This window comes from Sinohyriopsis cumingii, chromosome 19 (assembly GCF_028554795.1).
Source record: "Sinohyriopsis cumingii isolate HCF-2022 chromosome 19, ASM2855479v2, whole genome shotgun sequence".
NCBI classification, from domain to species: Eukaryota; Metazoa; Mollusca; class Bivalvia; order Unionida; family Unionidae; genus Sinohyriopsis; species Sinohyriopsis cumingii.
In genome coordinates, this window is record NC_142979.1 from 54,043,496 (window position 1) to 54,070,455 (window position 26,960).

Sequence of the window (26,960 nt, forward strand, 5' to 3'; positions counted from 1 at the left end):
TCTGAATTATTTTTTTTATTTTGTGTAAAAATATGGAGTCTCTGACCATTTGATAGAAATGTTAAGTTAATGACCAAAATGGATATTTATACACGTGTACAGGAAAATACCCAAGTTTACTTTCATTGCCAAAAATGTACTGGAGTTTGCAGCTCCATTTCCTTAAATGTTACCTAATTTTGAATAAAACGATAGCCAAAATATCTTGCATTTTATCTCAGCATCCATGCATAAACAGGTTTAAATATGAATACAATGTATATGAATATGATGCAAAAAATGTATATAATATAGGTACAACAAAAAAATTTCTCTACTTGAAGAAGTATTGCTTAAAACTGTTGAATATAAATATGCATACTAAGAAATATAGGACACAGTTCCAATAAGCACAGCACATACACTATATATTGATATTTATCCATGGTTAAAGTCTGGATATCAAGTGTTTAATTTATTCACTAATGAATAGTCAGCTGTTGAATTATAATGAACGTTTTGTATGTAAGGCATGTATGAACAAACATCCACGAATAATCTGAAATAAAAAAAAAAAGTCTGCATTACAAGTGTTCAGCATTACACAACCTAACATGTTGCTGATCATTAGAAACTAAAGTCAGGCTGAACATTTTTTAAATTACAGTAGGACTGAAGTATGTAGTTTTGGAATGTATAATTAATTGGCTAATACTTACCTCTTATTTATAGTTTTCTTGCTGCTGTGTGTCCAAGAAAAGGTGAATTTATTCCCAATTGTAAATATATGCTTTAAAAAAAAAAGAAAAAAAGCACAGACCGAATCTGATACCTTCGTCACTTAACTTCATTCAGAAATCACCCTATTTTAACTTGTTGATGCAAAGATCACAGTTGGGAAGGATTATGATATAATAACAACATACAAGAAATACTTGTTCAGACTGAAGAAAGACTGATGACTCCTCAAGTATCTGCAAGAGTAAACACACCACCTGCTGTTAGTAGGGTGCTCTAATGCAGACTGGATGATGCTTTGACTACAATGTGTGCTAAGTCTAATGCAAAGATGACTTCACTCTGGTATGACATTGAATGAACTTGGAATGAATAGTAGGTGAAGTAACAACTGTCAAGATGCAGCAATAGCCCTATCTTCATGGGATTTGATTCTCATGAAGGAATGAACACTTATTAATAGACTATTGAGCTCATACGAGGCAGATTTGATGTCTCTGATCAATAATATTCCCTTCTGATTTGTGAATCAACAGGATGACAAAAATCCCTACAGAGCTCAAGTCAGCAGACATTAAGTCTCATCATATTATTAAAGGCAACTAGACCAAAGTGAAAGACCTCTTTGCCCACACAAAACTGCAGGAATTTCATGTGGTGCAGGAGGATAGGGATGTGCATATAAGCATCCTAGAGATCAATGGAGACTGTCAAGTTGTTCTCCATAACGGCACTCCAGACTGAGGCTGCTATCTCTGTCATGAAGTGCTCTTCCTGAATAAATTGTTTAATGGGGAAAGATTGATCATTAGGTGAAATTTTCCCCCCTTTCTACAAAACCAAAAATGATCTGGAAAAAGATTCACAAACATGATTAGTTTATTACTTTTTCCACTGTCCATATCTCTTGATTTCCTCAATTAAGGTGGCAGGTCCATGAGGCTAGCAGGTAGCTTTCTTTTATGGTTGAGATGACCCATGCATCATTCAATAGGTCTGTCCAGGCCTCCTAAAATAAAGCCTCTTCAGGTAACTGCTAGGACATAAAGAAGAGGGGGACATGGCAGCAGATGGCCTGGGTCTCTAGCACTCAATGCCTCCCTCCGTAGACTTACTTGTGGTTCTACTGGGACCCAAGCTTAGAACATATCGGCAGGGCATGCACAGATTTACCAGGTGAGGATGATTGTAAGCAAACTTAGCTGGACCTTGGACAATTGTTAAGTCACTGATTAAGAACACAAGGTCAAGTGCAGCTGCCATCAATACAACCTCTCAGCATCCAAGCAAACTTACCTGGAAATCCCCAGAATCTAGGAATAGAGGCAAAAACAATTGGCCACAAGCTGAAAGCGGGACAGACCAATCTAAATGCTGTCTGGCTATTCTTTGGCCTTTGTTAACTTCTGCCTTATGCCTTTCACCATGAGCAGGAGGCAGCAGAAGAATTATCCTCACCCTGCAAAATCCTCTACAAACTGAAGGTGGTGACTGAAGACACATTAGCTTCCTACACAAATCTGGGGTAAGATCAAAGATTACCACCTTACAAAACATCCATATTTCTCCATCTTCTATCATCTAACCAGTTGGTTGGAATGGAGATAGATGCACTAGGAGAGAAATTAACTGACACAGCTGGGTCCTTTGGAAACATTTGGATCCACAAGTATGTAGAATTTATTATCCTGTCTCTGCTGACAAAACACAACAATACTATCCCTTTCCTTTTCTCCTCATGCACAAGGAGTGATGGCATCCCTAATATTCCTTCAATAATGAAACTGGAAGAGGGTATGAAGAGGACCTTCAGACAGCTCGTATGAACCAACCAATGGGACCATAGGAAACTCGTCCATGGTGCAAACTGAGAGGTGAGAGGGAACAAAGAAGATAGATTCCAGACCTAACATCAGAGATAGGCTATTGAATGGAACATAAAAGATGACGGGTTGTCAGTCCAGTCCCTTTCCAAAGGGGTGGGGGGTGGTATTGGGGAGGATGGTGGCTGGTTACTCCAGATGCTCTGCTGTGACATATACAGAGACCTGTGCCTAGCACCAGGCCAACTGGTAAATGACCAGTCAGCCAAGTGAGACAGGCTTGAGTGGTCCCAATTTAGGGAAACTGACTTGTCAAAGATCTTAACCTTCTCTACCGGAGATGAAAATAACCACACTTTCCTATCAAGAGAAAGGGGGATCTGCTCACACGATGACGAATTCTTTGAGTTGGGAAATTCCACTGATCCCATCAAGGATTAGATGGTTGTGCTAGACACAATGAGAAGGATGTGGCTCTCTATACAAGTGGAAGCTTTCTGCTTAATTAAAACCATGATGGCCACAAGAAAGAGAAAGGTCATCTGTCAGTACAAGCGTACTTAACACACCAAGTGGGTGGTGTGGATATATCAAGCAGTTTTCTTGAATCAAGATTTGCTGCTTATGGCATGTCAAAAGGCTGAAAGAAAAATACAACTGAATAAATCTGAAGAGAGTAATACCAACACGAATGCCACTACCAACAGAGGTATAAAATTATTGAAACATCCCTAAGCTAGCAGTTGCACAAACACCTAAAAGTGCACACAAATAAATGTTTGAAAAAAAATGTATGCAAGTACTGCAAATAAAATTTCAAATGAAACCTAAATATGTATACATCAGAAGAAAAGTATGCCAAAAGTCTCCTCATACTGCATGGAGTTCAAGGAAAAATAGGAAACTTCTGAATGACAGAAGTGACTAATGTATCTTACTGGGACATTGTTTTGTTGTGTGCCAGAATTCCAATTTACTAACTTGTGGAGCGAATTCACCTTTGACTGGGGATAAGTGCAGAAAAAGTGAAACATGAATAATAATCAATGTATTACTGCTATTAAATTTCATTTTATTGAAGAAAAAAACAGCTCAAAAATTCAAAACAGTTCTTTTATATCGATTAAACTGACATAATTACAACATAGAAGTTGCCTGGTTTGCTCAATAGCAATGTAAGCATGTAACAATGTTACTATTAAGGTACTTCAGTGCTAATTATCTTGCTTGATTTTGGAGCACCTCACTAACTAAAACATCTGTTACTATATAATGATAATAAGAAAGCTGTATACCCCATGCATTTGAATTATTTTTTAAAAATTTTAATATCAAATTAGAATATATGAGAAAAGCAGGTTGTTTAGTGCCAAGTGGATTGGAATAAATTACACAGCAGTGAAGTAAACACAGGCTGAATTAATGCTAGGATCTGAAAACATACCCATTCATCATCAAGTCTGACACATTAAACACTGAGTCACTGTGGATCTTTAGTGTATGCCAGTATCTGAACAAGGAAAAGCTGAACGAAAAGAAACTACATAATTTTATGGAATTAACTTGGTAAAAGTGCAAAACTTCAAGACTAACACTATTATCATGAGCTTAAACAAAACTACACCTCTCCCTCAATAACTTCTACACAACTGGGTTTATAAACATAGCCTATAGGGCATGAAATACCAAGGGAATTAGAAAAAAACTGTGAAAGGGATTAAAGATTGAGAGGCAAAAGTAGATCATGTATTGGGGCTGGTTACATTGTTGAATACTTGTTTCATATTCGTGTTGAGAATAATGGTGAATAAATTTCGTTGTATAACAGTGTTACTCATTTTTCTTTTAAAAATCAAACTTCATTTCAGGATAAACAACGGAGTAAAAGTATTCCTAGAGGTTTCATCAGTACAATTCATCGTTGAACACATTATTTAGTATATTGTTGTTTTTGTACTGTTCACGGAAAATTAAATGAGATCTCTATTATCAAAATGGAAGACATTAATTTTGAGAAACAATGTCAAAACAATTGTTTTTAACTTGTGATTTATCTGTTACAAAATAGATACACAGAAATATTTAGTTACAGCATAAACATACATTGAACAACGTAAACCATTACCAAACATTAATTTAATTGCTCTTAACTTCCAAGAACAGGTATTAAAAAAAACCCCAAAATCCCCAAAACAATGTCTGGCATCATTCAATAGCAGAGACCAGCATCATCACAACTGTATACTTGGTCTTCGGCATACTGTTTACAGATCAACTATCTCTTTAAGCTGGTAGGGATAAATGCATGCTGCCTCCTGATTTACAAAGCTTATCTCTCCTGACAAATTCTTTCTTTTTATCCCATGCTCAGGATTCTCACTAGATATGTTCCCTCATATTTTGACACTTAAAATTTAAATTTGACTCATTTCTGATGCATGTTAATTTGAACCTGTGCATTTTTCTGACACATGCATCTGTTTTAGTTACCTGTGATTCACCTCTGGGATAAGTTCCTGATTACGTGAGCACTGCCATAACAATTTGACTGTAATTATCAGGAATTTACTATAAAGTGCTATTTACACCTTGTCGGGCAATGATATCACACCTATTTAAACCTTTTAATAAAAATCAAAGTTTCCTCAGGAATTTTTTTTCGACAAGCACTTCACTTAGAATATAGGATAAGCCCGATCTAAAATTAGAGGGGCACCAAGATATCACAGTTTTTGAGCAATGAAACCACTAAGAATATATTAAACTCTTGAATATATGTCGTTTCTAATTCAAAAACTTTCTCCACAGGATGAACATAGCTTGGATGAGTATTGGGTAATAGTAAGCAACCTTACAAAATTGAGATTCAAGGAAAAATCTCGCCCTGAAAACAAACAAGAGCTTGTTAAGTGTAAAACTTTATAATCACAATGTCAACAGCGGTCACCCATCAGTGATCTTGTGAACAAAACTAGATTGCTTTTTTTTGTTTTTTGTTTTAAAAATCATCTTTGCAGTAAAGCACGAGATATAAACCTTTTCCTTTTTATTAAAATCTCATCACTGGCACCATGGCTCAAAAAACTATTTTTTCTTTTCTTTTTCAGTATGAGAAACCATATACCAATCATTTCGACCCTTAGACTTGAAAGAAACAGCTCAATTCTATGAAGAAAGAGAATAAATATGTTAAAGTTGTTGTTGTTGTTGTGGGGTTTAATGCCATTTTTCAGCACACGATAGGCTATGCATGGTGGCCAGTATTAATGGTGGAGAAGAACCCGGGAAAACCCTGAGAAGAACCACCGACCCACGAGAAGCTACTGGCAAACTTTCTCACATACCCACATTAGCCGAATCCTGGACTTGAACCCACGCAGACAGAGGTGAGATGGCAGTGATCCTAACGGACAGCGCTTTAGACCACTCGGCCACTCGGGGCCCCTGTTAAAGTTGTAACAAATCTTAAGCATTCATTTGCTACACAAATAACAAACAATCCTAGCTATGAGCTCACAACTCAGACACAAATGACATTTCAGCTCTGTCTCTGGAGATTTTCAATTTGATTTAGATTTTGGTGTATGGGGTCAATTGTTTCTTCAGTTTTGAAACTGACTGAGAATCCTGATGCTGCAATTGAACAAAGTCATTCATGGCATGCCATGAAATTGGAGTCATCAGCAATAGTTTTCCATTTTCTCCAACTGGACCTTGAGAGTGTTTCCAGCAATTTGAACACCATGTTCACACTCCTGTGTGAATAGGGTGTGTAGGTCATCATCTAATTCTGTATCATTTGGGATCAATATTTGTTTCCATTTACACCATCACTGGAATCAACATTATGCAAGTAATACCAAAATTACTGTTCATCCTTTAGCCTACCTCCATGTGTTGCTTGATAATGTTCAAGTTAACAACTTTGTGAAATTGCTTCTCCATTATGAACCTCATGTACTATACCATGCTTCATATTCCTGATTAATATATATGTAACTTTAATGACAATTATTACATATATGAAACTGATTAAAATAAATGAATAAATGTCGATTGAAACATATATGGAACTTAATTTGGTTCTCACAGCAGTGCTCGTCTGTATCGATGTGACATTTGATTGATTCTTTACATGACTGAATAGAAGAGAACGCACCAAGATTATATTGAAACAAGATTAATAGATAAGACAGGACTTTCACTTGATTGGACAACTAGTATTTATTTCCTAATAGTTTTGTCACCTGTTTGCATCTACCAGCATTTTTTAATGATTGCTATTTTATCATACAGAGATATTTTGAGTGTATTTAACAAAATAATTTTTTCCAGAGAAAATCTAACAAAATATGTAATTTCTCATCAAAAGAAGTGAATTTAACAATAATTTTTTAAAAGAGAAACAAGCAATATATTGTAATTTGATTTAACAATTTTCTTTATGTTCAACAAATAAAGGTTAATTCTTCTGGTATTTTCTAGAAAAACAAAAATGGGATCCACACTTGACCATGCACAATAAACAGGTTTACGAATCGTCTGAGCAGAAGTTATTGAGGGAAACAAGTAACTTCAGGAACATGCAGCAGAAATAAAAACTATAGTCCATCCATATAAACAAATGAAGGGTATGAAGTCTAAGAACCAACCCCACCCAAAATAAGTCAAATAAAGGCCAAGCAGAGTTATAACCCATTTTCTAAAACATTCTTTGCACTTAACAATAATAAGGCTTTTTTGTTGTTGTTGTTCTAGGGTTTAACGCCCTTTTTCAGCACAAGACAGGCTATACATGGTGGCCAGTATAACCCTGGAAAACCCAGGGAAGAACCATCAACCCACGAGAAGCTACTGGCAAGCTTTCCCACGTACCCACGCTAGCTGAGCCTTGGACTCGAACCCTCACAGACCGAGGTGAGATGGCAGTGATCCGGAATGGTGAGCGCTTAAGACCACTCAGGGCCCCAATAATAAGGCAAAGCACCCAATATTTAAAGCATAATTGTATGGTTCCATACTGGTTTACCATTTTAAACCGTACTGTCAATACTTTTAAAATGTTAGCAAGACCACTCCATTTGGAAATTTTGTACACTTGTACATTTACAAGATATAGATAGTTGTACAATATTATGATTTAGGGTTAACCTGCTGTTTATTTGGTGGATTTTTAAAAAAAAATTTGCAAGCTTTCTTAACTGTTCAGCACTTTAATCAAAATGGGAAAAGTCATTTATAACAGTGAGAAAATTGCATCTCTCCCAATGCATGATTTTACCAAAGTATTTACTTATAATTTACCATGTTCTCAATTGTTAGGAGACTATACCCAACAAGGGAACTTTTAATTGGTACCACAAGAACAAAATTGTGTTCACATACTGTTAAACCTTTACATATATACATACCTATTTAGCAAAATATCCCAACTGGTGACATGCGAATGAGATAGAATTGCCTATCAGAATGAGAAAGCCTAACCCTCCAAATTCTCCCCACCAACGTTTTTCAGGATCTATACAGCAAAAATAAGAGCAATCGGTTATGATTAATTTTAAAAATGTGATTTATTATATGATCATTTGTTTCTCAATTAACTTTACATTATCAGAATCATGCAGCATTCCTCCATATTGCACAGCTTTATACTGATTGACATCTGCATCTAAAAATAGTATCGTGTTTTAGGAAATACTTTTCATTATAAGCAAACAATGTTCACTCATGTAGCAGATGCCGTAGCTTGATATATTAAATTTGCCTGTGAATGAACTAAGCAAGCTGTTTGATCTATTTGAGAGCAGAGGAAAAAAAGTTGACAATATTGTCTCACAAAAGAAACTTTCAACCAATCAAACAATTGATTGTGATATCTATAATGTCCAGCAATGACTTTATGACAACATTAGAAATGCAGTATTGAAAATATGACAACAAAAAAAGAGACATGCAGTATTTAAAATCCCATTCTGCTCTTTTAAATACTTATTATGCTGAAATGTTCACAGCAATTCCCAAATCAAATGGTTCAAACAATGAGCCACGCTCCACGAACAGGGGTGGGCAAAATATGGCATGCTGGCCAGATAAGGTTGTGACCTGGTTTTATATGTTAATGTACATCATACAGAATTGGCTGTAAAATAAATCATATATATGGCACATGCCCTGGAGAAAGTTGCCCATGCCTGCTCTAAAGTCTATAAAAAGGAGCACAGAAAAGCATCTTAAGGCCAAGGGATGTCCCATCTCTCTGAGAGATATCCCATTTTACAGGTCAGTTCATTTTTTTATACGAATCTAGTGATAATCATGTTTAGGTATGTCACGAATCATCTCTAAAGCTTAAAAGGTTTTAAAGTTGGAGAGTGGAAAGGAAAGTATGATGGAAAATTTAAAATCTTAACCTGTGACCTTGACGATGAAGATGGGACTCCCAATGTTTAATAAAACACCACCTTTCATGACATATAAGTGCACAGTCTTTTATCCTTTATTCTCTAATAGTGCTTAAGGTATCAACTGGAATGAATAATGCAAATATGCAAAAAGAATGTGTAGGAAAAATTTTAAATATTGAGCTGTGGCCTTGATTTGAAAATAGGGCTGCCAATTCTGTATGTGACACACCTGATGATAATGACATCAGGTGATCTCCTTGGGTGTTGTCAGTGTCTTACTTGTGAACATAGACATGTTTTACACTTTCATTTTTTCTCTCCTTGTATATGATATGTACTGAATTCCTCCCATATATTTTCAAAAAGTTATATTTGTAAAGGGATGATCAAATAAATATAGTTACCTCCAGTGTAATATCCCTTGGCATACAAGATCCTGCCAAGCAAATACAAAAGACCTGCACCAGCAGAGATTCTCTGAAAAGACCAAATCAAAATACTGTAATAAGCCTCTCCAAGAAAACATATCTTTCATTTCTAGATATTTATAGGAATTTTACTTACACAAATTAAATTTTAACTGTAATGAATTAATGTTTAAAATTTTACAATGATAATATGTCCATGAATGTTCTCAATTTATCAAATGCAACATTTCAATTTAAATTTTTATAAATTTATACATTTTGCAAGCAGCTTTAAAAAGATTCTTTCTATAATGATTTGTAAATATGTCACAATCACTTCAGTGTTTCCTAATGTATAATGTTGATTCTACATTTCGGCCCAACTTTACGATTTTTCTTCAAACAGCAAGTAGATACTATATATATATATATATATATATATATATATATATATATATATATATATATATATATTTATATGCATATATATATGAGAGAGAGAGAGAACACAAACTAACATATTGCGCTTTCTAATTAAAATACTTAAATACATTTTTTTTTTATGCTAAAACATATATGCATCTGCATAGCGACATTCTCAATTTAAGTCATCTGGTCAAATTATCTATATTGATTTATCAAATAATAATACTTAACTGATAATATTCCACATAATACGCTTACATTTTTCTAAGAGTAGCGACACTGTACATGAGATATACTAATATATTTGATTTTAGGCTTCAGATTGTAACACTGCTTCATATACATTATATTTTTGGAGCGACTGAAAAGGCATACACATTGTAAACTTTTGTGCTTATATTTTGGATCAGAAACTATTATGATTAGAATGGTATTAATTTGACAACTTAACATGTTTTTGGTGTTTTGAATATTCATTATTATCAATTTAAATGAAATTTAAAATACGAGAAATTTTGGTAAAGATGCATCTTACGTTGTACACATTTATCTGTCTTTTTCGTAACTCATAATAGCAAAACACAATAATGTTCTGAATTAAATTTATGTGAAATTATCGCAAAATACCTAATTATGCAATTTTCAACCATTTTCCTGGTATCATTTTATTTGTAAATCATAACAAATACGTTCAAATACGAGAAGATCTCTTGTAACGTATGTATTTTGCTCGAGAATTAAGGTTTTGAGACCAAGTGGGCAAGTGCCTAACAAAATTGACTTTCTTCCACAGGAGATATGATGCATCTCATTATTGTCTACGTAACTCCCAAAGCATCACGTCCATCTCTGCTATACTTCTTTTTTATCAGACGTCCTTTCTCCACAGTAATATTTATCTTTGGAACAGTTTTCCTAAAGATATCAGAAAGCTCCTAACCATTATAACTTCGGAAAACATTTACCTAGTTCACCAAATGTTTCAAATTTTATTCTCAACCTATTCTATTTTACAAACTAATTAAAATGAGAATGAATAATTAAGTTACCTAATGCAAGGATTTTGAACTATACGGCAAAAACATATTATATAAGAATTGTCAAGATATATGTTAAATATAAATACTTGTTAAAACTATTGTCAGTTGTATTATAAAATTGGGCCGAATTGTCTTTCGAGTTGGGCCGAATTGTCTTATTTTCGGTCCAAGTTGGGCTGAATTGTCTTTGGGCCGAATTGTCCAATAGCCCACCCCAGGTAGCCAAGTGGTCTTAAGTGCTTGTATTCACCTTTCACTACCACCTCGTTTATATTTACGTGGGCCCTAGGCGTGGGGTCAGTCAATGTGGGTATATGAGAAAGCTTGCCAGTAGCTTCCCATGGTATGGTGGTTCTTACCAGGATTTCCCTGGTTCTTCCTCCACCAAATATACTGGCCACCATATACAGCCTATCATGTGCTAAAAATGGCACTAAAACCAAAACAACATAAAAAAATAATAACACTTTATTAAGCACTGTTTCAACAATAGTTCTTGAGATTTTTTTCCATAGGGAATGTATATATTGTAAAACTCAACAAATCCAGTCCTTTGTCAGAATACATTAAATGAAATTGGAGCCTCCTCTCATAATACAGCCTCAATTTTAGAGGTGAATGTATAGCTTTGAACTATCTTCAAAACTCTCACAAACAAATTACATCAGCTTTCCATGCTCTGAGCCTATTAGAATCTTAAATCTTCACCACCTGTTAATAGTCCAGAAACATGATGTTCTCATACAATCTAGGAAGTGTTCTGAAGTGTTGACTGCACAGTAACATTGGTATAAAGGGTAATGACAAGGAAGGTAAAGCAGCTATAGCTACCTTGCAGTCAACTGTTTCCAAATGCAGACCTGCCAACCCTGACAAGTCCATCTCAGGCGGCTGATTTTTTTCCCGTTATGATTGGACAGTTTTCAGTAAGGTGTTGTTGTTGTTGTTATGGGGTTTAACGCCATTTTTCAGCACACGATAGGCTATACATGGCGGCCAGTATTAATGGTGGAGGAAGAACCAAGGGAAGCCCCCCCGGAAAGAACCACCGACCCATGAGAAGCTACTGGCAAGCTTTCTCACATACCCACATTGGCTGAATCTGAGACTCGAACCGGTGCAGACAGAGGTGAGACGGCAGTGATCTGTAATGGAGAGTGCTTTAGACCACTCGGGGTCCCTTCAGTAAGGTCTAACAAAATATCAATAACTGCTACTGTAAAGCTGGAAAATGTAATTAAAAGTTAGACACATCGACAATAATCATTATGTTCAACTGAAAAGTTTGTAAAGTATGCGTAGACTTTATTTACCACTAGTACAGTTGTACAAACTCTAGTTCCAAACCCAATGGTGTGTTCCTATATCTCAACTTGACATAATTCTTGGAAATTATTTTCCATTTCACATGACGATGGCAATCATCTCCTTCCACGAGACATACTCAAATTGGCAAGTGACGTCCAATAAACTTAATTGTATCCTTTCCAGCTTTTATTCACAAAAATCTGAATACTCCTTTTTATTCTTCTGTGTTTATTGTTAATACTTTTCTAGAAGCTTATTTTCCCTTTTGTCTTAAACATGCATCGCTTTCTGGACACCATTTAAAAAAATTCTATAATCAATAGTTTGATCATGCAGACACTTCGCATGAAGAAATAGGTGCAGTTTAAAGCATCTGGGGTGCTGCAGTAAAGTTAGTCTGGTTCCCTTATTTCACTATTTCTAAGATGAAACCCAGATCCAAATAAACATAGATGAACCAATTATCCAGATTTTTTGGCAACGATCATTTTTCTGTAGTTTTTGCAGGTATGCAATACATCCATATTTTATAGGTAATTTTCATAAGACTTATGGCAAAATTGTAAGAGTTGACAGGTCTGCAAATAGAAGATTCTAAATAATGATTCAAATACCATACAGATCAGCATATTCATCCTGTGAAATGAAAACTCCACAATCTTGTGAACATCCTTGCTGAGTGTGTGCATTTTCACCCTGATAATGGTTACGTGATCCAAGGAGACTGGTGTAGATGGGTGGTAATTCAAGCCCTTTTTCCCAATTTAGTTTTGGCCTATTTTAGTCACCTCCTTCACCTTCCATATATTGTCTTCTGATGTAAACACCTTGGAGACATTTTAAGTCATGTGATCAACAACAGCTGCAGATGAAGGCAGTGTGATATTGCAGAAAATTTCAAACTCTTAGGATATTTATGCTCTGAGCATGGGAAAACTAACAATCATGCATATCCAGTTCAGAAGAATTTAAACAAATTGTCCATCAGTGTAACTGATGAACTACTGGCCCAAAAGATCTTCCAGGATTCCAAGTTAAGCCCATTTCAGCATTTAACTACATTATTGATACCCATCTCAGATATTCCATAGATACTCCTACATACAAATCTAGTAACAAAACTATTTTCTTATGTTTGAAGGAACAAACTCACAAGAAACCTGTAAAAGCAGTTCTTTTCTGCCATGACCTATGAATCTGAATTTGAATATCAAAGATGGAAAGTCATAGATCTTGTCTCAATGTCAAGATATAAGCATATTCTAAGTTTGGTTAAATCTGCAAGTATAAATTTTTGCCTCATCAATCTTCAGATGTAACCATAAGCTGGCTTTGATAAAAATACATTCATAGTTGTTTGTGTTATCATGCTTACAAGCCAGTGGAGCTGACAACCTAAGTAAAGAATGTTGATCTTAAAACTGATGTCAGAGTGCTACTATCAACTTGCTCATACGAATGCAAACAAATACAAAAATTGCTCAAAACTCACTTTTTTTATATACAAATCACACTGTTAATCAACTTGGAAAAGTACAAAAATGCAATCAATCTATTACGTCTGGTTTCAAGCTTCTTCACAAAAGTGGATATTGGTGGTCAGATCAACACCATTTTCATTAAGAACCAATTAAATATTGCAAGAAATGTTTCAATGAGTACCCTGAGACAATGCTGACAGTCATGCAACACAAGTGACAACATTTTCAAGATGTCTATGGTGCCATGTTGGACATCAGAAGAGTATCATTTCATCAGCAACAGCTGGATGTCCTGTATGACCAACAAGACATCCAAATCTTTAAATGAAGATGTCGTCAATGCAATGATCTGTCCAACAGTAATAATAAAAATATTTTCAAGACAGTCATAATGGTCATCATTTAAACTATTTTGACTGACAAAACTAAAAACAGAATTAAACGCTTTTCTTCTCTCTCTATACAACAAAAATGCTGACTCGTATTTTTTCAGTATGACACAATTACTGAGATCATGTCCGTCTTTTTGCAACAGAAAGCTTGCATGGCTAATTTATGGCCGGTCATGAACCTTGAATAATTTCTATGGGGCTGCATACTTTCAGTCACCTATGTCATTTTCTTTCAAAGGAATGGTGTTGTGATTATTAAAACTGTATAAGCAATTTTCATTTTCACTACGTTATAGGAAACTGGAGTCAAAACTAAATCATTTTACAGACAAACTATCCCAGAGTTCATAGCATTTCGAAAACAAAATACCAACAATGCTGAAATATTATGATTGTGTCATTTCAAACTGCACCGTCAATGTTTATATTACAAAATCAGACATCAATTTAACAAGGATCAGTCTCTGTCATACAAACTCCCCATGTCTTATATCAACATTGAGATTTTTAATGCTTGCGCATATTCTTGTATACAAAACACAAATGTTCTATGGCTACAAGCAATACCATTGGTTCCAAAACATTTTATACTGTTCAATAAAATTTTGTTTACTGGCCATATCCCACTTCCCACCCTTAAAAATATTGATACATATCAGTTCTCAGAAATGTGGAGGCATTTCTTGTTTGTTGCTTTTTGAAAGGAACATATCAGTTACTTACAGGATACTGTAAACCACCAATAAACAGCGTCATCAGAAATTGTGGATATGTCTCTAACCTGCAAAATAAAGATGCCAAATCATTCAAACAAAAAATATGAAATGATATACATTACAAACACAACACTGAATTTGGTACTGCTAAAAAATTTGACAAATGAGAATTAGTGACTGCTGCACTGACTATTGTTGAAAGGTGCATCATCACATGAAAGACTATTTAATATTGAGCCAATAAGTGTAAAGCTCAAAGACACCATGGCAGCCGACCCAGGCTGGTCTGAACAAGAAATTAACCCACAGCATCACTTGTTACGAATGTGGCATACTAACCACTCATCAATCAGGGCCCACTGATATATAATAGTCTAAATATATAATTAAACAAAACACAAGTAAACTGCTACAAAAAATATACCACTGCCATCTCCTGTATCCTACACATACCATATGATGGAAATGACTATAAAAAAAGTCTTAAAAATTGCATAAACTCTTCTAAAAGTAGTGTGAATAAAATAACCTGTCAACATGCATATTTTCTAATGATGCCCATAATAAGAACTAAGTTTCACAGCAATCCACTCAAAACTGAAAGAGCAGTTGCTTTCACATAATTCTGTCATGCAATGATGCATCCTGCTGCAAGTCAAAAAGGGCAATAACTCTTATTAAATTCAGGGGAGCACAAAGATCTGTTAATCAGCCGATTGTTGAAATGCAGTTGTTCAGGTGATTATCATAAAATTTACAAAGTTTCATGGCAGTCCATTAAACACTGCTGAACGAGTTGCGCAAAAACAAATCTGTGTCATAAATTGCATTTAGCTATAAGCTATAATGGGCAATACCTAACAACCATGATGTAATCAACTATTACACAGCTCACCTGTACTTCTACTAATTTTCAGTGGCCACTATAAACATTATCATGTAGAAAATAAATTTGATTATAAGTGAATGTGTCCCATTTTATAACAAAAGATGTTTGTGCAATCTTTCGTCTATAACTTAGAACTTTTCAAATTTTAACTTCACATTGGCCCTATACCACCAGTATGATCCAGAGATTGTGAAACTACCTTCTTATCTACATACCCACCCACCCACCCACCTAACTACTGTGAGGGGGCTCAAAAGACATAAAACAATAAAAGTTGATATAATTTGATAAAACAAAGATTAATGTTGTTTTTAAAATCATTATTTATAATTCTTAATTCTGACTGACAGTATGATTATCCACTCATGAAAGCCACAAGCCATATTTACTGGGTTTAAGTCACAGGCTTTGAGTAACCTTGGAGTGACTGGCAGCAGTGCAATTAATTATTCACACCTGAGACATCAAATGAAAAGCATGCATTCCAATCATCTAAATAAATTCTAATATTCATTCACATGTTCAATTCACACTAATTTTGTTGAGGGTAACCTCACAATATACAATGTAATATGGAAAGTTTACATTTGAATGAATATATTTATTCCTACTAAAGTGTAGTATTAAGACATATATACAATCATCTAGTTTAATGAATAAAGCACAAAACAACAAACTGTGTGTGTGTGTGTGATTTGGATTTTTAATGTAGCTTTAACAATGTTTCAGTCATATCGCTACAATATCTGCAGTGTGACAGTTTATGGGATATCATGCTGCAGACATGTAGCATGATGTCCCACCCAGTCACATTATGCTGACACCAGGCCGACCAGTCCTAACACTAACCTCTTAATGCTAAGTGCCAAGCGAGGCAGCTGTTAGTACCATTTTTGTAAGTCTTTGGTATGACTCGGCTGGGAATCAAACCCACGACCTTCTGCATCTGAGGCGGACACTCTAACCACTAGGCCGCCGGAACGGTCCATATCAAAGTGAACCCAATTCAATGAAATGTGAAATGAGTTACAGGGACATACTTTAACCCATTACCTCATAGAGTGTATGGCCTTTTAGCCCTTTGATATACAAAGTTGTACAGAGCAGTGCACTATAAACAGAACACCTGTTACCTATTTGACTACATTCACATAGGCCTGCCTGTTATCTGTTAAGCAGTAGTATGTTATGTTTAACATCAATTTTAACCATTTCACATTTTGGTTCACATCTATTATGTATAGAAAGATTTAAGAGCAGAATCTGATTATCATAGCGGTATAATTATTTTTCACCGAAGAATTTTTATGTGCTTTAAAATCTTGAGAGAACTCATTCGCTGTCAAGCCGCGTGACAAACCGTAGCCTACATTAATATCAGAGCCTTTACTTAAGTTACTAAAGCTTTCATGGTTGTGGTTCTAATTGTGCAAACTCAAGAAAGTACTGAACAAAATCTGCAGTCTCCATTTTGTTGAGTGGAGACTAAAACCCAGTTACTTTAAAAAGCAGATTACTACTAGAGCTTAAGCAGCAACAATGTGATCCAACGTAATGGTCATTAACAAAGGTGGCGTTACGAAAACCTGCTCAAAATGGCTGATATTCATTGCAGGCATTGCAAAGCACTTCCATGAGAATGGTGTAGAGGCACCAAAACGTGATTCCATGCAAACCAGGTAAAGGTGTCCAAAGGCACTTCCATAAGAATGGAGTAGAGGCGCCAAAACGTGCTTCCATGTGAAAAGGGTAGAGGCGTCCAAAGACGCTTCCATAAAAATGGTGTAGAGGCGCCAAAATGCGCTTCCATATGGATCAGGTCAAAGCATCCAAAGGCGATTACATAACATGAAAGTAGTCATCAAGATGTATCACATCACCAAGGATCATAATGCTATATACATGTAACAGCATTGCACATTAAACTAAACTAAAAAAAAATATTGCTAAAAGTAGTTAACAATGATCTTTTGTTCTAAAGGTGTACTACTAAAAAAGATTCATATAACCAGCTACTCTGATGATTTAGGCATGAACAGTGCTTGAGACTGAAGCATGAAAAACTGGGTCATAGTGACTTACTTTTGTGATGGGTGTAGTGCTCATAAAGATACATCACACATATTTAATGAATCTTGATATAACAGTATAAATAGCAGGTGCTTAAAATCAACTTAGTCACAACCTAAATGTACTAAGACAGATGTATACAAGAATAAGCTTGAGAAAAAACAAACAACAAAAGAACTAAAAACACAACCAAATTCAAGGAAGCATGAAAATGTTAAACATAGATCACCATGGTCTGAGCAATTTTTGTACAGGGGGATACTAATATGGTATATAATGATTCTAGCTTGAGAAAACAACTGAAAACTAAATGTAATCCCACAAAAAATGACGTATAAAAAAAGATTTAATTCTGTGATGAATGTGTAGAACTTGGCAATTTAAGTGTGTTTTATGTATGTGTGTATATACATACACACACGCACTGCAAACAGTGTGGTACTAGTGGCGATGTATTCAATCATCTAGGTTGATTATTCTAGCATGAACAGAGCTTGAGAAATAAACATAAAACAAAAACTAACAGATTTTGTGAAACATGAATACATGTCACAGTGACCTACTTTTGTGGACGTACTACTCTCATCAATATGCATTCCCTCACCAAGCTGTATGAATCTACATATAAAAGACTATATACATGGTACAGAAAGAAACATACTGACCATGAACTAAATTCAAATCTTTGAAGAGGCAAGCTAAAAATCTCAAGAACAAAGTGATCTGGCAGTATGTGCATCTTGAAGTTACAACCATGATATTTACCAAATGTCATGGCAATCCACTACAGGCTGTGAGGTCAAAGGGTTCATGCCATACACTGTTACAAGATATGAATGGCAATGTATCAAAGAAGAGTTTTTTTGATGGGACTGTCATTGTATTGTCTAAAAAGAATTTCCATGAATTAAAGATAAGACATATGGTGTAAATGTATCAAGAAGTGTGGGAAGTGTTAATAAATGATAGAACTTTAAACAAAAAAACACCTTAATGCAAATTACCTATGAATAAGGTAAAAGTGGCAAGCAAAAATGTAGTAGAACGAATTGTGACAACGTCATGACTATTCATGCCAAGTATCTCATATCTCATTCTCAATCTATCCAGGGATCTTGGAAAGATACGTTAAAAGAAACCCTGAACCACATGCTGAATAAACTAGACAATAACATAGCCATAAAATCTAGTGCCATATCTCACTTCCCACTAATGTGGGCATGACAACAAGAAGACAATAATAATGATGATGATGATGATGATAATAACAATAATAATGACAACAACACTAATACTGTACTTACGTGTTTTGGTGTGCCCTTTGTATACAGTTGAAAACATGTCCATCTTCTTTGTGGTACATAACTGGATACTAAAATTGAGCAAAAGAGAAATTCAGGTTGTAAGCTTGATATAGGTGATGATGCATTATACTTCAACCTAATGTAAAGCAAAGTGATACAATTAAAAAAAAGATTTAATTAAAATTCATATTTAGTTTTGTAATGAGCTGAAACTTTGACATGTGTACCTGGATGTAAAATATATATGAACGCATTATATAGTGATGCTTTTTTGTTATAAAGGAATACAACTATCTTCACAGTTAAAAAATTATGAAACAGGAAGGGCTGAAAAATTAAGATGACAGGAAAAAGGTTCCAAAACCACTTTAAAAACAAGGATTCCATTGAATGCCATGTCTTGCTTTTTAAGAATTCGACTTGCACAGAAACTTTAACACTATGTTTGATAACGACATGGATGCCAATACCAGTATTCCAATTTTTCTTTTGAAAACAAACAAGGTAAAATCATTTAACCCTAAATTTGACCTTTAAACAAGGCAACATATGGTAACAAATGGCATGTTTTCAATTGTCAGCCGATGCACATTTTTTAAAATAGGTATTTTGAAAAATATAAATCCCCAAATAAGGGATTTCATTTTTTGCACACATTATACCTTAACTTCATACTTCTTTCTGGCTGCTCCAACATTATAAGCCAGCCACATGTTGACAAAGGTGCTTTCAAGGCCAACAAGAATCACGTAGCCATAGTCTTTGGGAAGAATCTCGGCAATCTTGGACATGGCTACCATTTTTAATATACCTAAAAGAAATATGTAGAATTAAAACTTGCAGATATAATATAATAGAAACGATACATGTGTGATAATGTCATCTGGAACCATATCTAGATAAATTCATATGATAATGTTACATGTATCTGTCATCAAGTCATTATAGGCCCTATCTAGGGTTACATTCATATGATGCGACATGTATGTCAAAAACTTGTACTAGGCCCTATCTAGGGTTACATTTATATGATGTTACATGTATCTGTCATAAAGTCATTCTAGGCCCTATCTATGGTTACGTATGTATGATGTTACATGTATCTGTCATAAAGTCATTCTAGGCCCTATCTATGGTTACATATGTATGATGTTACATGTATCTGTCATAAAGTCATTCTAGGCCCTATCTAGGGTTACATATGTATGTTACATGTATCTGAGAGAGTCATTCTTGACCATATCTAGAGAGTAGTCACACGATAATGTTGCTTGTGTCTGTTATGTCATTCTGGGCCACATCTTGGGTTAAATTCATATGATAAATGTTACATGCATCATCTTAGGTACATTAATCCTTTCCTCAATAACTGAATTTTTTTTCTTTGTTTTTGAGGGCATTATTTTTTTCTCTGTCTCAAAAGCTAAGAAATAAATGTGCATAAAAAATGTACTAAAATTCAGTTCAGGATATATGCTAGAGTATAAGGATGCAGCAGCTCTTTCCTGAGATCATTTGCTTCTTTTCATTCTGTACCCTGCTAATTTCTCAAATAAGAAAAATACTATTCTTGAGGTAGAAAACTTGTGTTAGTATAAACTGGACTATGCATTGCAGTATTCTAGAAAACCTTTCATAGTCTTAAGCACATACCTAATAGAGGAGTTATTTCCCTTGTACCACAATACTCCATTTAAAAAAAAAAGACAATTTGGTATTTGTAATTTCCTCTTTTAACTACACTGCATATAAAGTGCATTACTCCTAAATAAGGAATTTCCTTTCACTGAACAAAGAAAAAAATTAAAAACAATGAATCCCAACTAAATATATACATATATAAATAACACAAATTAATGTCTTGGCTACCACGTTAGAGTCTACATTACTTTACATTCAAGTGGTGGTTCATTACAGTACCACACCAATGTCATCTAATATTAATATCAGCATATGAATGACCATCACAATGAACAAAAATGTATATTTTCATTATTTAAACAAGTCTCTAATTGACACTTTGTATGGATCATGCTGAATTTTTTTCTCATTTACTTTAATTTCTTTTTCATTACTGCATTTCACCTACTTAGAATTCAAAACTAACTTCTTCACTAACTAGTCAAGCTAATATGGCAAAAGAGACATCAGAAAGCAGCAAAATCTTTTAGTCCTCAAAATATGCAACACAACAAGAGAGCCTGAAAAAACATTTTAATTTATAATTTTTTTGCAATCAGTTTGTCTCAAAACATAATATTCCCCATCTGATTCTGGATAGTTTTCCATATACAATGATCTCCTTTGTCTTTGTCCATCAGGGTTCAAGAAATATATAGTTCACACTGGATCATAATTAAAAGCATTTTGAGTTTCAAAAGTGAATCTTTAACAAGTCCTTCAATACAATGCAGCACGATCTGCATCTAAAATTAGATTTGATCATTTTCATTTCACGGAATTCCTGCGCTGCATCTGCTGATGAGGCTGTATGGTCAAAACAATATCCAACAGTACAAGACTGTTAGTGCGACCTTCTTGAAAGTTCTTGTTGACAATATACCATTTTAAATTCTCCAACTGTCATCCACTACTGTAAATTCAACTTTTCAAGAGCTGCCACTCCTCTTCAACCATGTCTGGATAGAAGCCTACCATTGTCATTACTGGGGAAAATGTCCCAGCAGGGTAGTAACATCCTCATCTCTAAATCTGATATGATTTGAGTCTCTTGGCCATAAATGAAAATCTGCAAACTGTGTGGCTTTCAATACATCACCATGTTGTTTGTCACGTCAGGTGGTCCAGTGTTCTGTTAAACTGTTGATCATGTCCTCTCTAGCATGAAGTGATAATTGCACTAATGTTAGGGAACTTGGCTCTTTTAATACAAAGCCACAAAATTCTTTTATGGTTCATTACCGGTATTCTACAGAAACTTTTTTAATCTAGATCCTTCTCTTAATTTCAACTGTTCCAAGACACCAATACTTGCAAGAACTCAGCACATTTCAGATACCAAACAAGACTCAATTTTAAAGAAACAATGACATATGGACAGTAAATTTATGATATCTGTCAAGAAGTGGGCACAATTAACAAGATTCAATCTAGCAACATCTGCAGATAGCCAGTTGCATTCCCAGTAGCTTCAGGTCTTCTAGGTGAAGGCTAATCAGTTTAAGTCAACCTTTTTTGGTGGCTGACTACTGCTTGACATGATTTCACAAATTGTCCAAAGCCCTCTGCCAATGTGCCAACCATCAGGTTCCACCAATATATGTAGGAACTATCTTGGCGATTTACAGGATGTCACATGCATATAACAAATCACTTCAATTTAAAGGGCTATTGCAACATAAATAGTAAAGTCCTGTTAACAGCTCCTCAATGTTTGCATTCAGTGGGTTTTTTGCAGTTGGCAGCTTAGTAAGCCAATTCCAAATGATGAGCTTTGCGATGTATTCTTACACGACATTTTTGCATTTCTCTAAATCTAGCAATAACACTCTTGTTCTTTCATGTATTGACCTTATCTCCATCACAACCAAATCCAACATGTTTACTTTTGTAATCAGCCATTGCAATTAATGCAAGTGCTTCATCAATAGTTCTGAACATCCCATCAGCATTAGCTCATGAAACTTTGTTCATACCTGTAAATGAAGTGCATGTTTGCCCACCCATGGCAGTTCTCACATGAACTTCTTGACCATGGAACCCTTTATTAGTGGAACCATCAGTGATAATACTAATAAATCGTGCTGATTTAATCTTTTGTTCAAGTTCATTTCTTGTCATTAGGATATGTCTGACCAACATCAAATCCCTTTCTGGTATCAAACTGGACCAAACACATATAATCATTAAAAAGCCTTCTCATTTTTACAAGGGAATGTATATTCCTAAACAAAACCAACATTCTTCTAACAATTTTTTTTAGCATCAAGACAAATTTATCTGCAGATGACTGTCTTTTGGGTATCGAAAGTTCCTGACCATTGGTCAAACATTTCTGATGGACTTGGGATTTGGTTTCATGGTTTGTTGTTTCCATCCATAAACTGGAACAAATATATATCAGCTTAATTGTTCATCCTCCCTTTCAGAATGGCCAACCGCATTTCTATTTCTCTAGAAAAGTTAGGTTCCTACTTTATTTATCACACCATTTGTCATTTTCCCCTTTGTCCTCTTTATTATCAGTCTTCAGCCTTTTTGCTTGATTTTTCACGCCTTGTAAAAACCACAACATTATTCTCTTCTCATGCTATAACAATGATGCTGGCCTTTGTGAAATAATAATTTGCACATCATTTGTAAAGCTTACTCTAAAGTGCCAATATGATCTGGATTTACATATGGGAATTACAAGTTCATTATTAAAAAAAAAGTTATTTGCAAGCATGTTTTTGAATTTGCTAAAAAAATGAGAAATGCAAACTTTAAAAGTAATTACATTCATTTTTTTAAATCAGTCTTGTAGCATTATATTGGAAAATATTTATTGGTCTGTGAGAAAAACTATCAGTGATGGGCAAACCGATGACCATTAGTTTCAAACTCTCTCCTCTACTCTACGTAAATGTGTTTCAACAGACCCATGGTGATGAACATTTGTCCTACTCTGCCATTGATGCTCAAAGGTTTATTAAAGACATTTGGAAGGCAACCCTTAAACTGAAAGTTAGAAATACAGTCTGAAACATGAAAAAGGAAATGTTCAGCCGCCAATGTGAATATCACAATTAAGATGATTATTGGGAAGATTATTTGCACACCCACTGTATATAATATACAAAAAAACTATTTGTTCTAATGCCAAGCACCTGATCTGTGAAATATACTCATTTTTACAACTGATCACCTTTAATTCCATATTTGCAAGTGATTATTCTTAAAACTTTCCAATGCTACACTCCCTTAACTCCAGTAAAATTACAGTTTTGAACCAATACTGAATCTTTTGGATGAAAAACTCTGCTTTTATCACCCAATCAATGAACATTTTTCATTATTCATATAAAGCAAATGTTTTTCTTTATTTTATGCTAGTTGGCTAGTGAAGTGTATGACCTAGAAAGCAGTGTATTTCTTCAGTAAAGTCATCTTTTGATCGTTATGTTCCGCAGTGTCTTGTATACATCTGCATAGTAAATCTATGTAATATAATTGTTGATTAATTCAAAATAACATTCAGCACACACTAAAAGAAAAATAATACAATAAGCATAAAGGGATCTGACTGTAGAACTTTTGTGTGACAGACTTACACATTTCCACTTGAAAACTGTGATTAATACAGTATTATAGAAAACCATACCTTCCACTTATGTTATCCCCGTCTATTAAAAGAAACTAAACATTGTTGACTCAAAGTAAAATTTAATTCTCTACATTTTCTCCTTGGAAAAACTATTAATTCACAAACCGGACTAATTTATTTTACACAATATGCATTAGATTCCAAACTGATACATACATTAGTAGCAAAAGTGGGCAATAAATAGTCTCAAAAAATTTAGTATATAGCCACTGTGTGAACAGACAATAATGTAGCAACCGGGGGAGACATTAGACTAATGGCGATCAATATTAAGACTTCGTCAAAAATGCAACCCCATTACCCCTGATACTTTTCTGCTTCCATGTGTAAAAAGCTGGCATTATTTCATCTGAATGTATTCATGGTTGAAGGATCTACTGTCTATATTTAGCATTATGACACTGGGCCTTTTGTACAACATATTCAGCCAAAAAAATGACATCATTTTTCAAAATGCAGTAGAACTAAACACGTATATACAATGACCTTTGATTACTTTTTAAATACTTTGGAGATCATTTAATGAAAGTAATGCTACAATATGTAAGACCATTTGTGCAAAGATCCTAAAATTAAAGTCTTTTATAAGGGTCACCCATGCCAGAAAGAATGTTAACTCTTTCTAACATGTGGGTACGTAAAATATTTTAACAATGGGAACAGTACAATATAAACTGAATAAAAAAAACAAAATCTTCAGCTTATAAAAGGTGCATATTTATACAAAGGAATCAGATTATACAAATGCTATAATTCATTTTAATAAATGTATTTTAAAAAATTGGTACAATTTTGGTGCCTAATGTATTCTGAGGTTAGACTTGGACCTACAAATGACGAGTGATATTTAGAGACATTGGCATTTAAAGTTTTAATGTTTAGTATTTGGGGAATGGAGGTAAAATTTAAAATATTTTGAAGAAAAGAAAACCAATTCATGTCATTTATTGTGAATATCAATCGGATCTGAATGGTGTTATTATAAGGAACAGACAATCAATCAGCATCATACGATATCTCTTTATTTAAAAAATAAATGTCTTGACAACTCTGTGCCAGTTCTTTCTCTCATTCACTCTCCCTCCCTCCCTCCCTTATTTCACAATTTGCTACTACTTCATGAACTTCATGACATCGCTGAAAACTGGTCATGATTATTAAGGAAATATGAAAACTTTTTGACATCCAAATTTTATTGTTGCAACATGCACAATTTACACTTTAGAAATGCAGATTTATTATGATGAAAAATTTGTAGAAAACCTGTACAATATGAAAAAGTGAATAACGAATTTGTCAAGAGTTTTGTCCATATAACCAACATCCTTTGTAGAACTGTGGAAGTCTTTAATATACTTTATTTTTATGTTTGGTTATTTTTTTTTGGTGGTCATTTACTTTATTTTAAAGATATGAAAATTGACCAAAACTATCTTATCATAAATTCTTAACTTAATTGTTGTTACTAAATTGTGATTTCAGACCAATGCATAATATGTTCAAGAACGGTGTAATGAATATGCACTATTACTTAGTAATAGTTTTAAGTGTAAGATATAATTTCAACTTGTCACTCGTGTACGAAACATCATTATGGTATTTCATGCACACACACACACACAAAATAAATGTTGGCAGGTGCTTTAGTCCTACAATGTAACCTGTAAGACATAGCATATGTCGGTTTTGTTTTAGTGACGCCCAAAACATAAATAACAGCATCAAGGTCTTACATGTAGGACTAGCAGTAACAATTTGTAAAAAAAAATAAAATAAAACAAAACAAATATTTCCTGGCCTGTACTTGACTTGTATCTGCCTTTGGCTTCTTTACACACTTGTCACGCTTTTTTGTTACCTTTTCCTGTTTAAAAGACAGAATCTATTAACGCCGGTAATGACGCCGGTACAGCAAATGTTTCGTCAAGGGCAAAGTTTCTGCAAGAACAAAGTCCGACTGAGGTCACATGGGATAGTTTCGTAAATTTACCCCTCTTCAATTTGTAGATACAAATTTCACACAGAAGCTAAACCTGCAATGTGGTTTACATTTAAAAGAGTTAGGACTGAGAATGGGATGACTTGTTTGGTGACTGCCTGTCACATTTATGGACAATAATATTATTGAAGATAAAATGCGTAACTTAAGCTGCAAATGAACAGCCCTCTTTGTTTAAGTGAACCAAATAGTACACCTGTGTATGTCTGCTATAAAGGTGGCTGATGCAAGCTTACTGTTGAATAAAGAGCAATAACCTAAAGGGAAATAAAATCATACCGAGTGACAAAATTATCTAAAATTACTTTCTTGATCCGTTCTGACACAGGGTCCTGCCAATCATACTCCCTCAAACACAGGTGCTCGACGCGACCTTGATGTTGAAAAAGCAATATTTTGAAGGGGGAAATTGATACTGAGTAACAAAATTACATCAGATACCCCCATGATCCATTATGCAATAAGTCACTATCTATCATACTATAAAAGAGACAAGGTGAGTAACTTCAATGGCCTTCGTTCCACGCTTGACCCTCGATTTCCATCTGCTGTTTCCGTCTCAAGTTGTTGCTTTTTTCAACATCACGCTCGCGTCGTGTGTGTGTGTGTGTGTGTGTGTGTGATTTGGATTTTTAACATAGCTTTAACAATTTTTCCG

General features: G+C 34.5%; 1 protein-coding gene across 1 annotated transcript; it reads right to left on the minus strand.

The window, feature by feature from the left end:
• Positions 1-26,305, minus strand: LOC149775726 (glutathione S-transferase 3, mitochondrial-like). Its single transcript, XM_089944444.1, has 7 exons — positions 26,162-26,305; positions 19,640-19,788; positions 18,978-19,045; positions 14,722-14,779; positions 9,349-9,421; positions 7,952-8,058; positions 1-538 (listed from the first exon to the last, which is right to left on the minus strand). The coding sequence occupies exons 2-6, from the start codon at positions 19,775-19,777 to the stop codon at positions 7,952-7,954; spliced, it is 444 nt and encodes a 147-aa protein (XP_089800570.1). The 5' UTR covers positions 19,778-19,788; positions 26,162-26,305; the 3' UTR covers positions 1-538.
• Between the last annotated feature and the right edge of the window lie 655 nt (positions 26,306-26,960).

Excerpts from the sequence above, each read along its gene's own strand:
- LOC149775726 (XM_089944444.1), bottom strand. The coding sequence starts at position 19,777 with ATGGTAGCCATGTCCAAGATTGCCGAGATTCTTCCCAAAGACTATGGC. Across the intron at positions 19,046-19,639 it reads GAAAGAAGTATGAAGTTAAG|TATCCAGTTATGTACCACAA; the intron begins GTATAATGTGTG and ends GCTCAATTTTAG. Across the intron at positions 8,059-9,348 it reads CAAGGGATATTACACTGGAG|ATCCTGAAAAACGTTGGTGG; the intron begins GTAACTATATTT and ends TTTGCTGTATAG.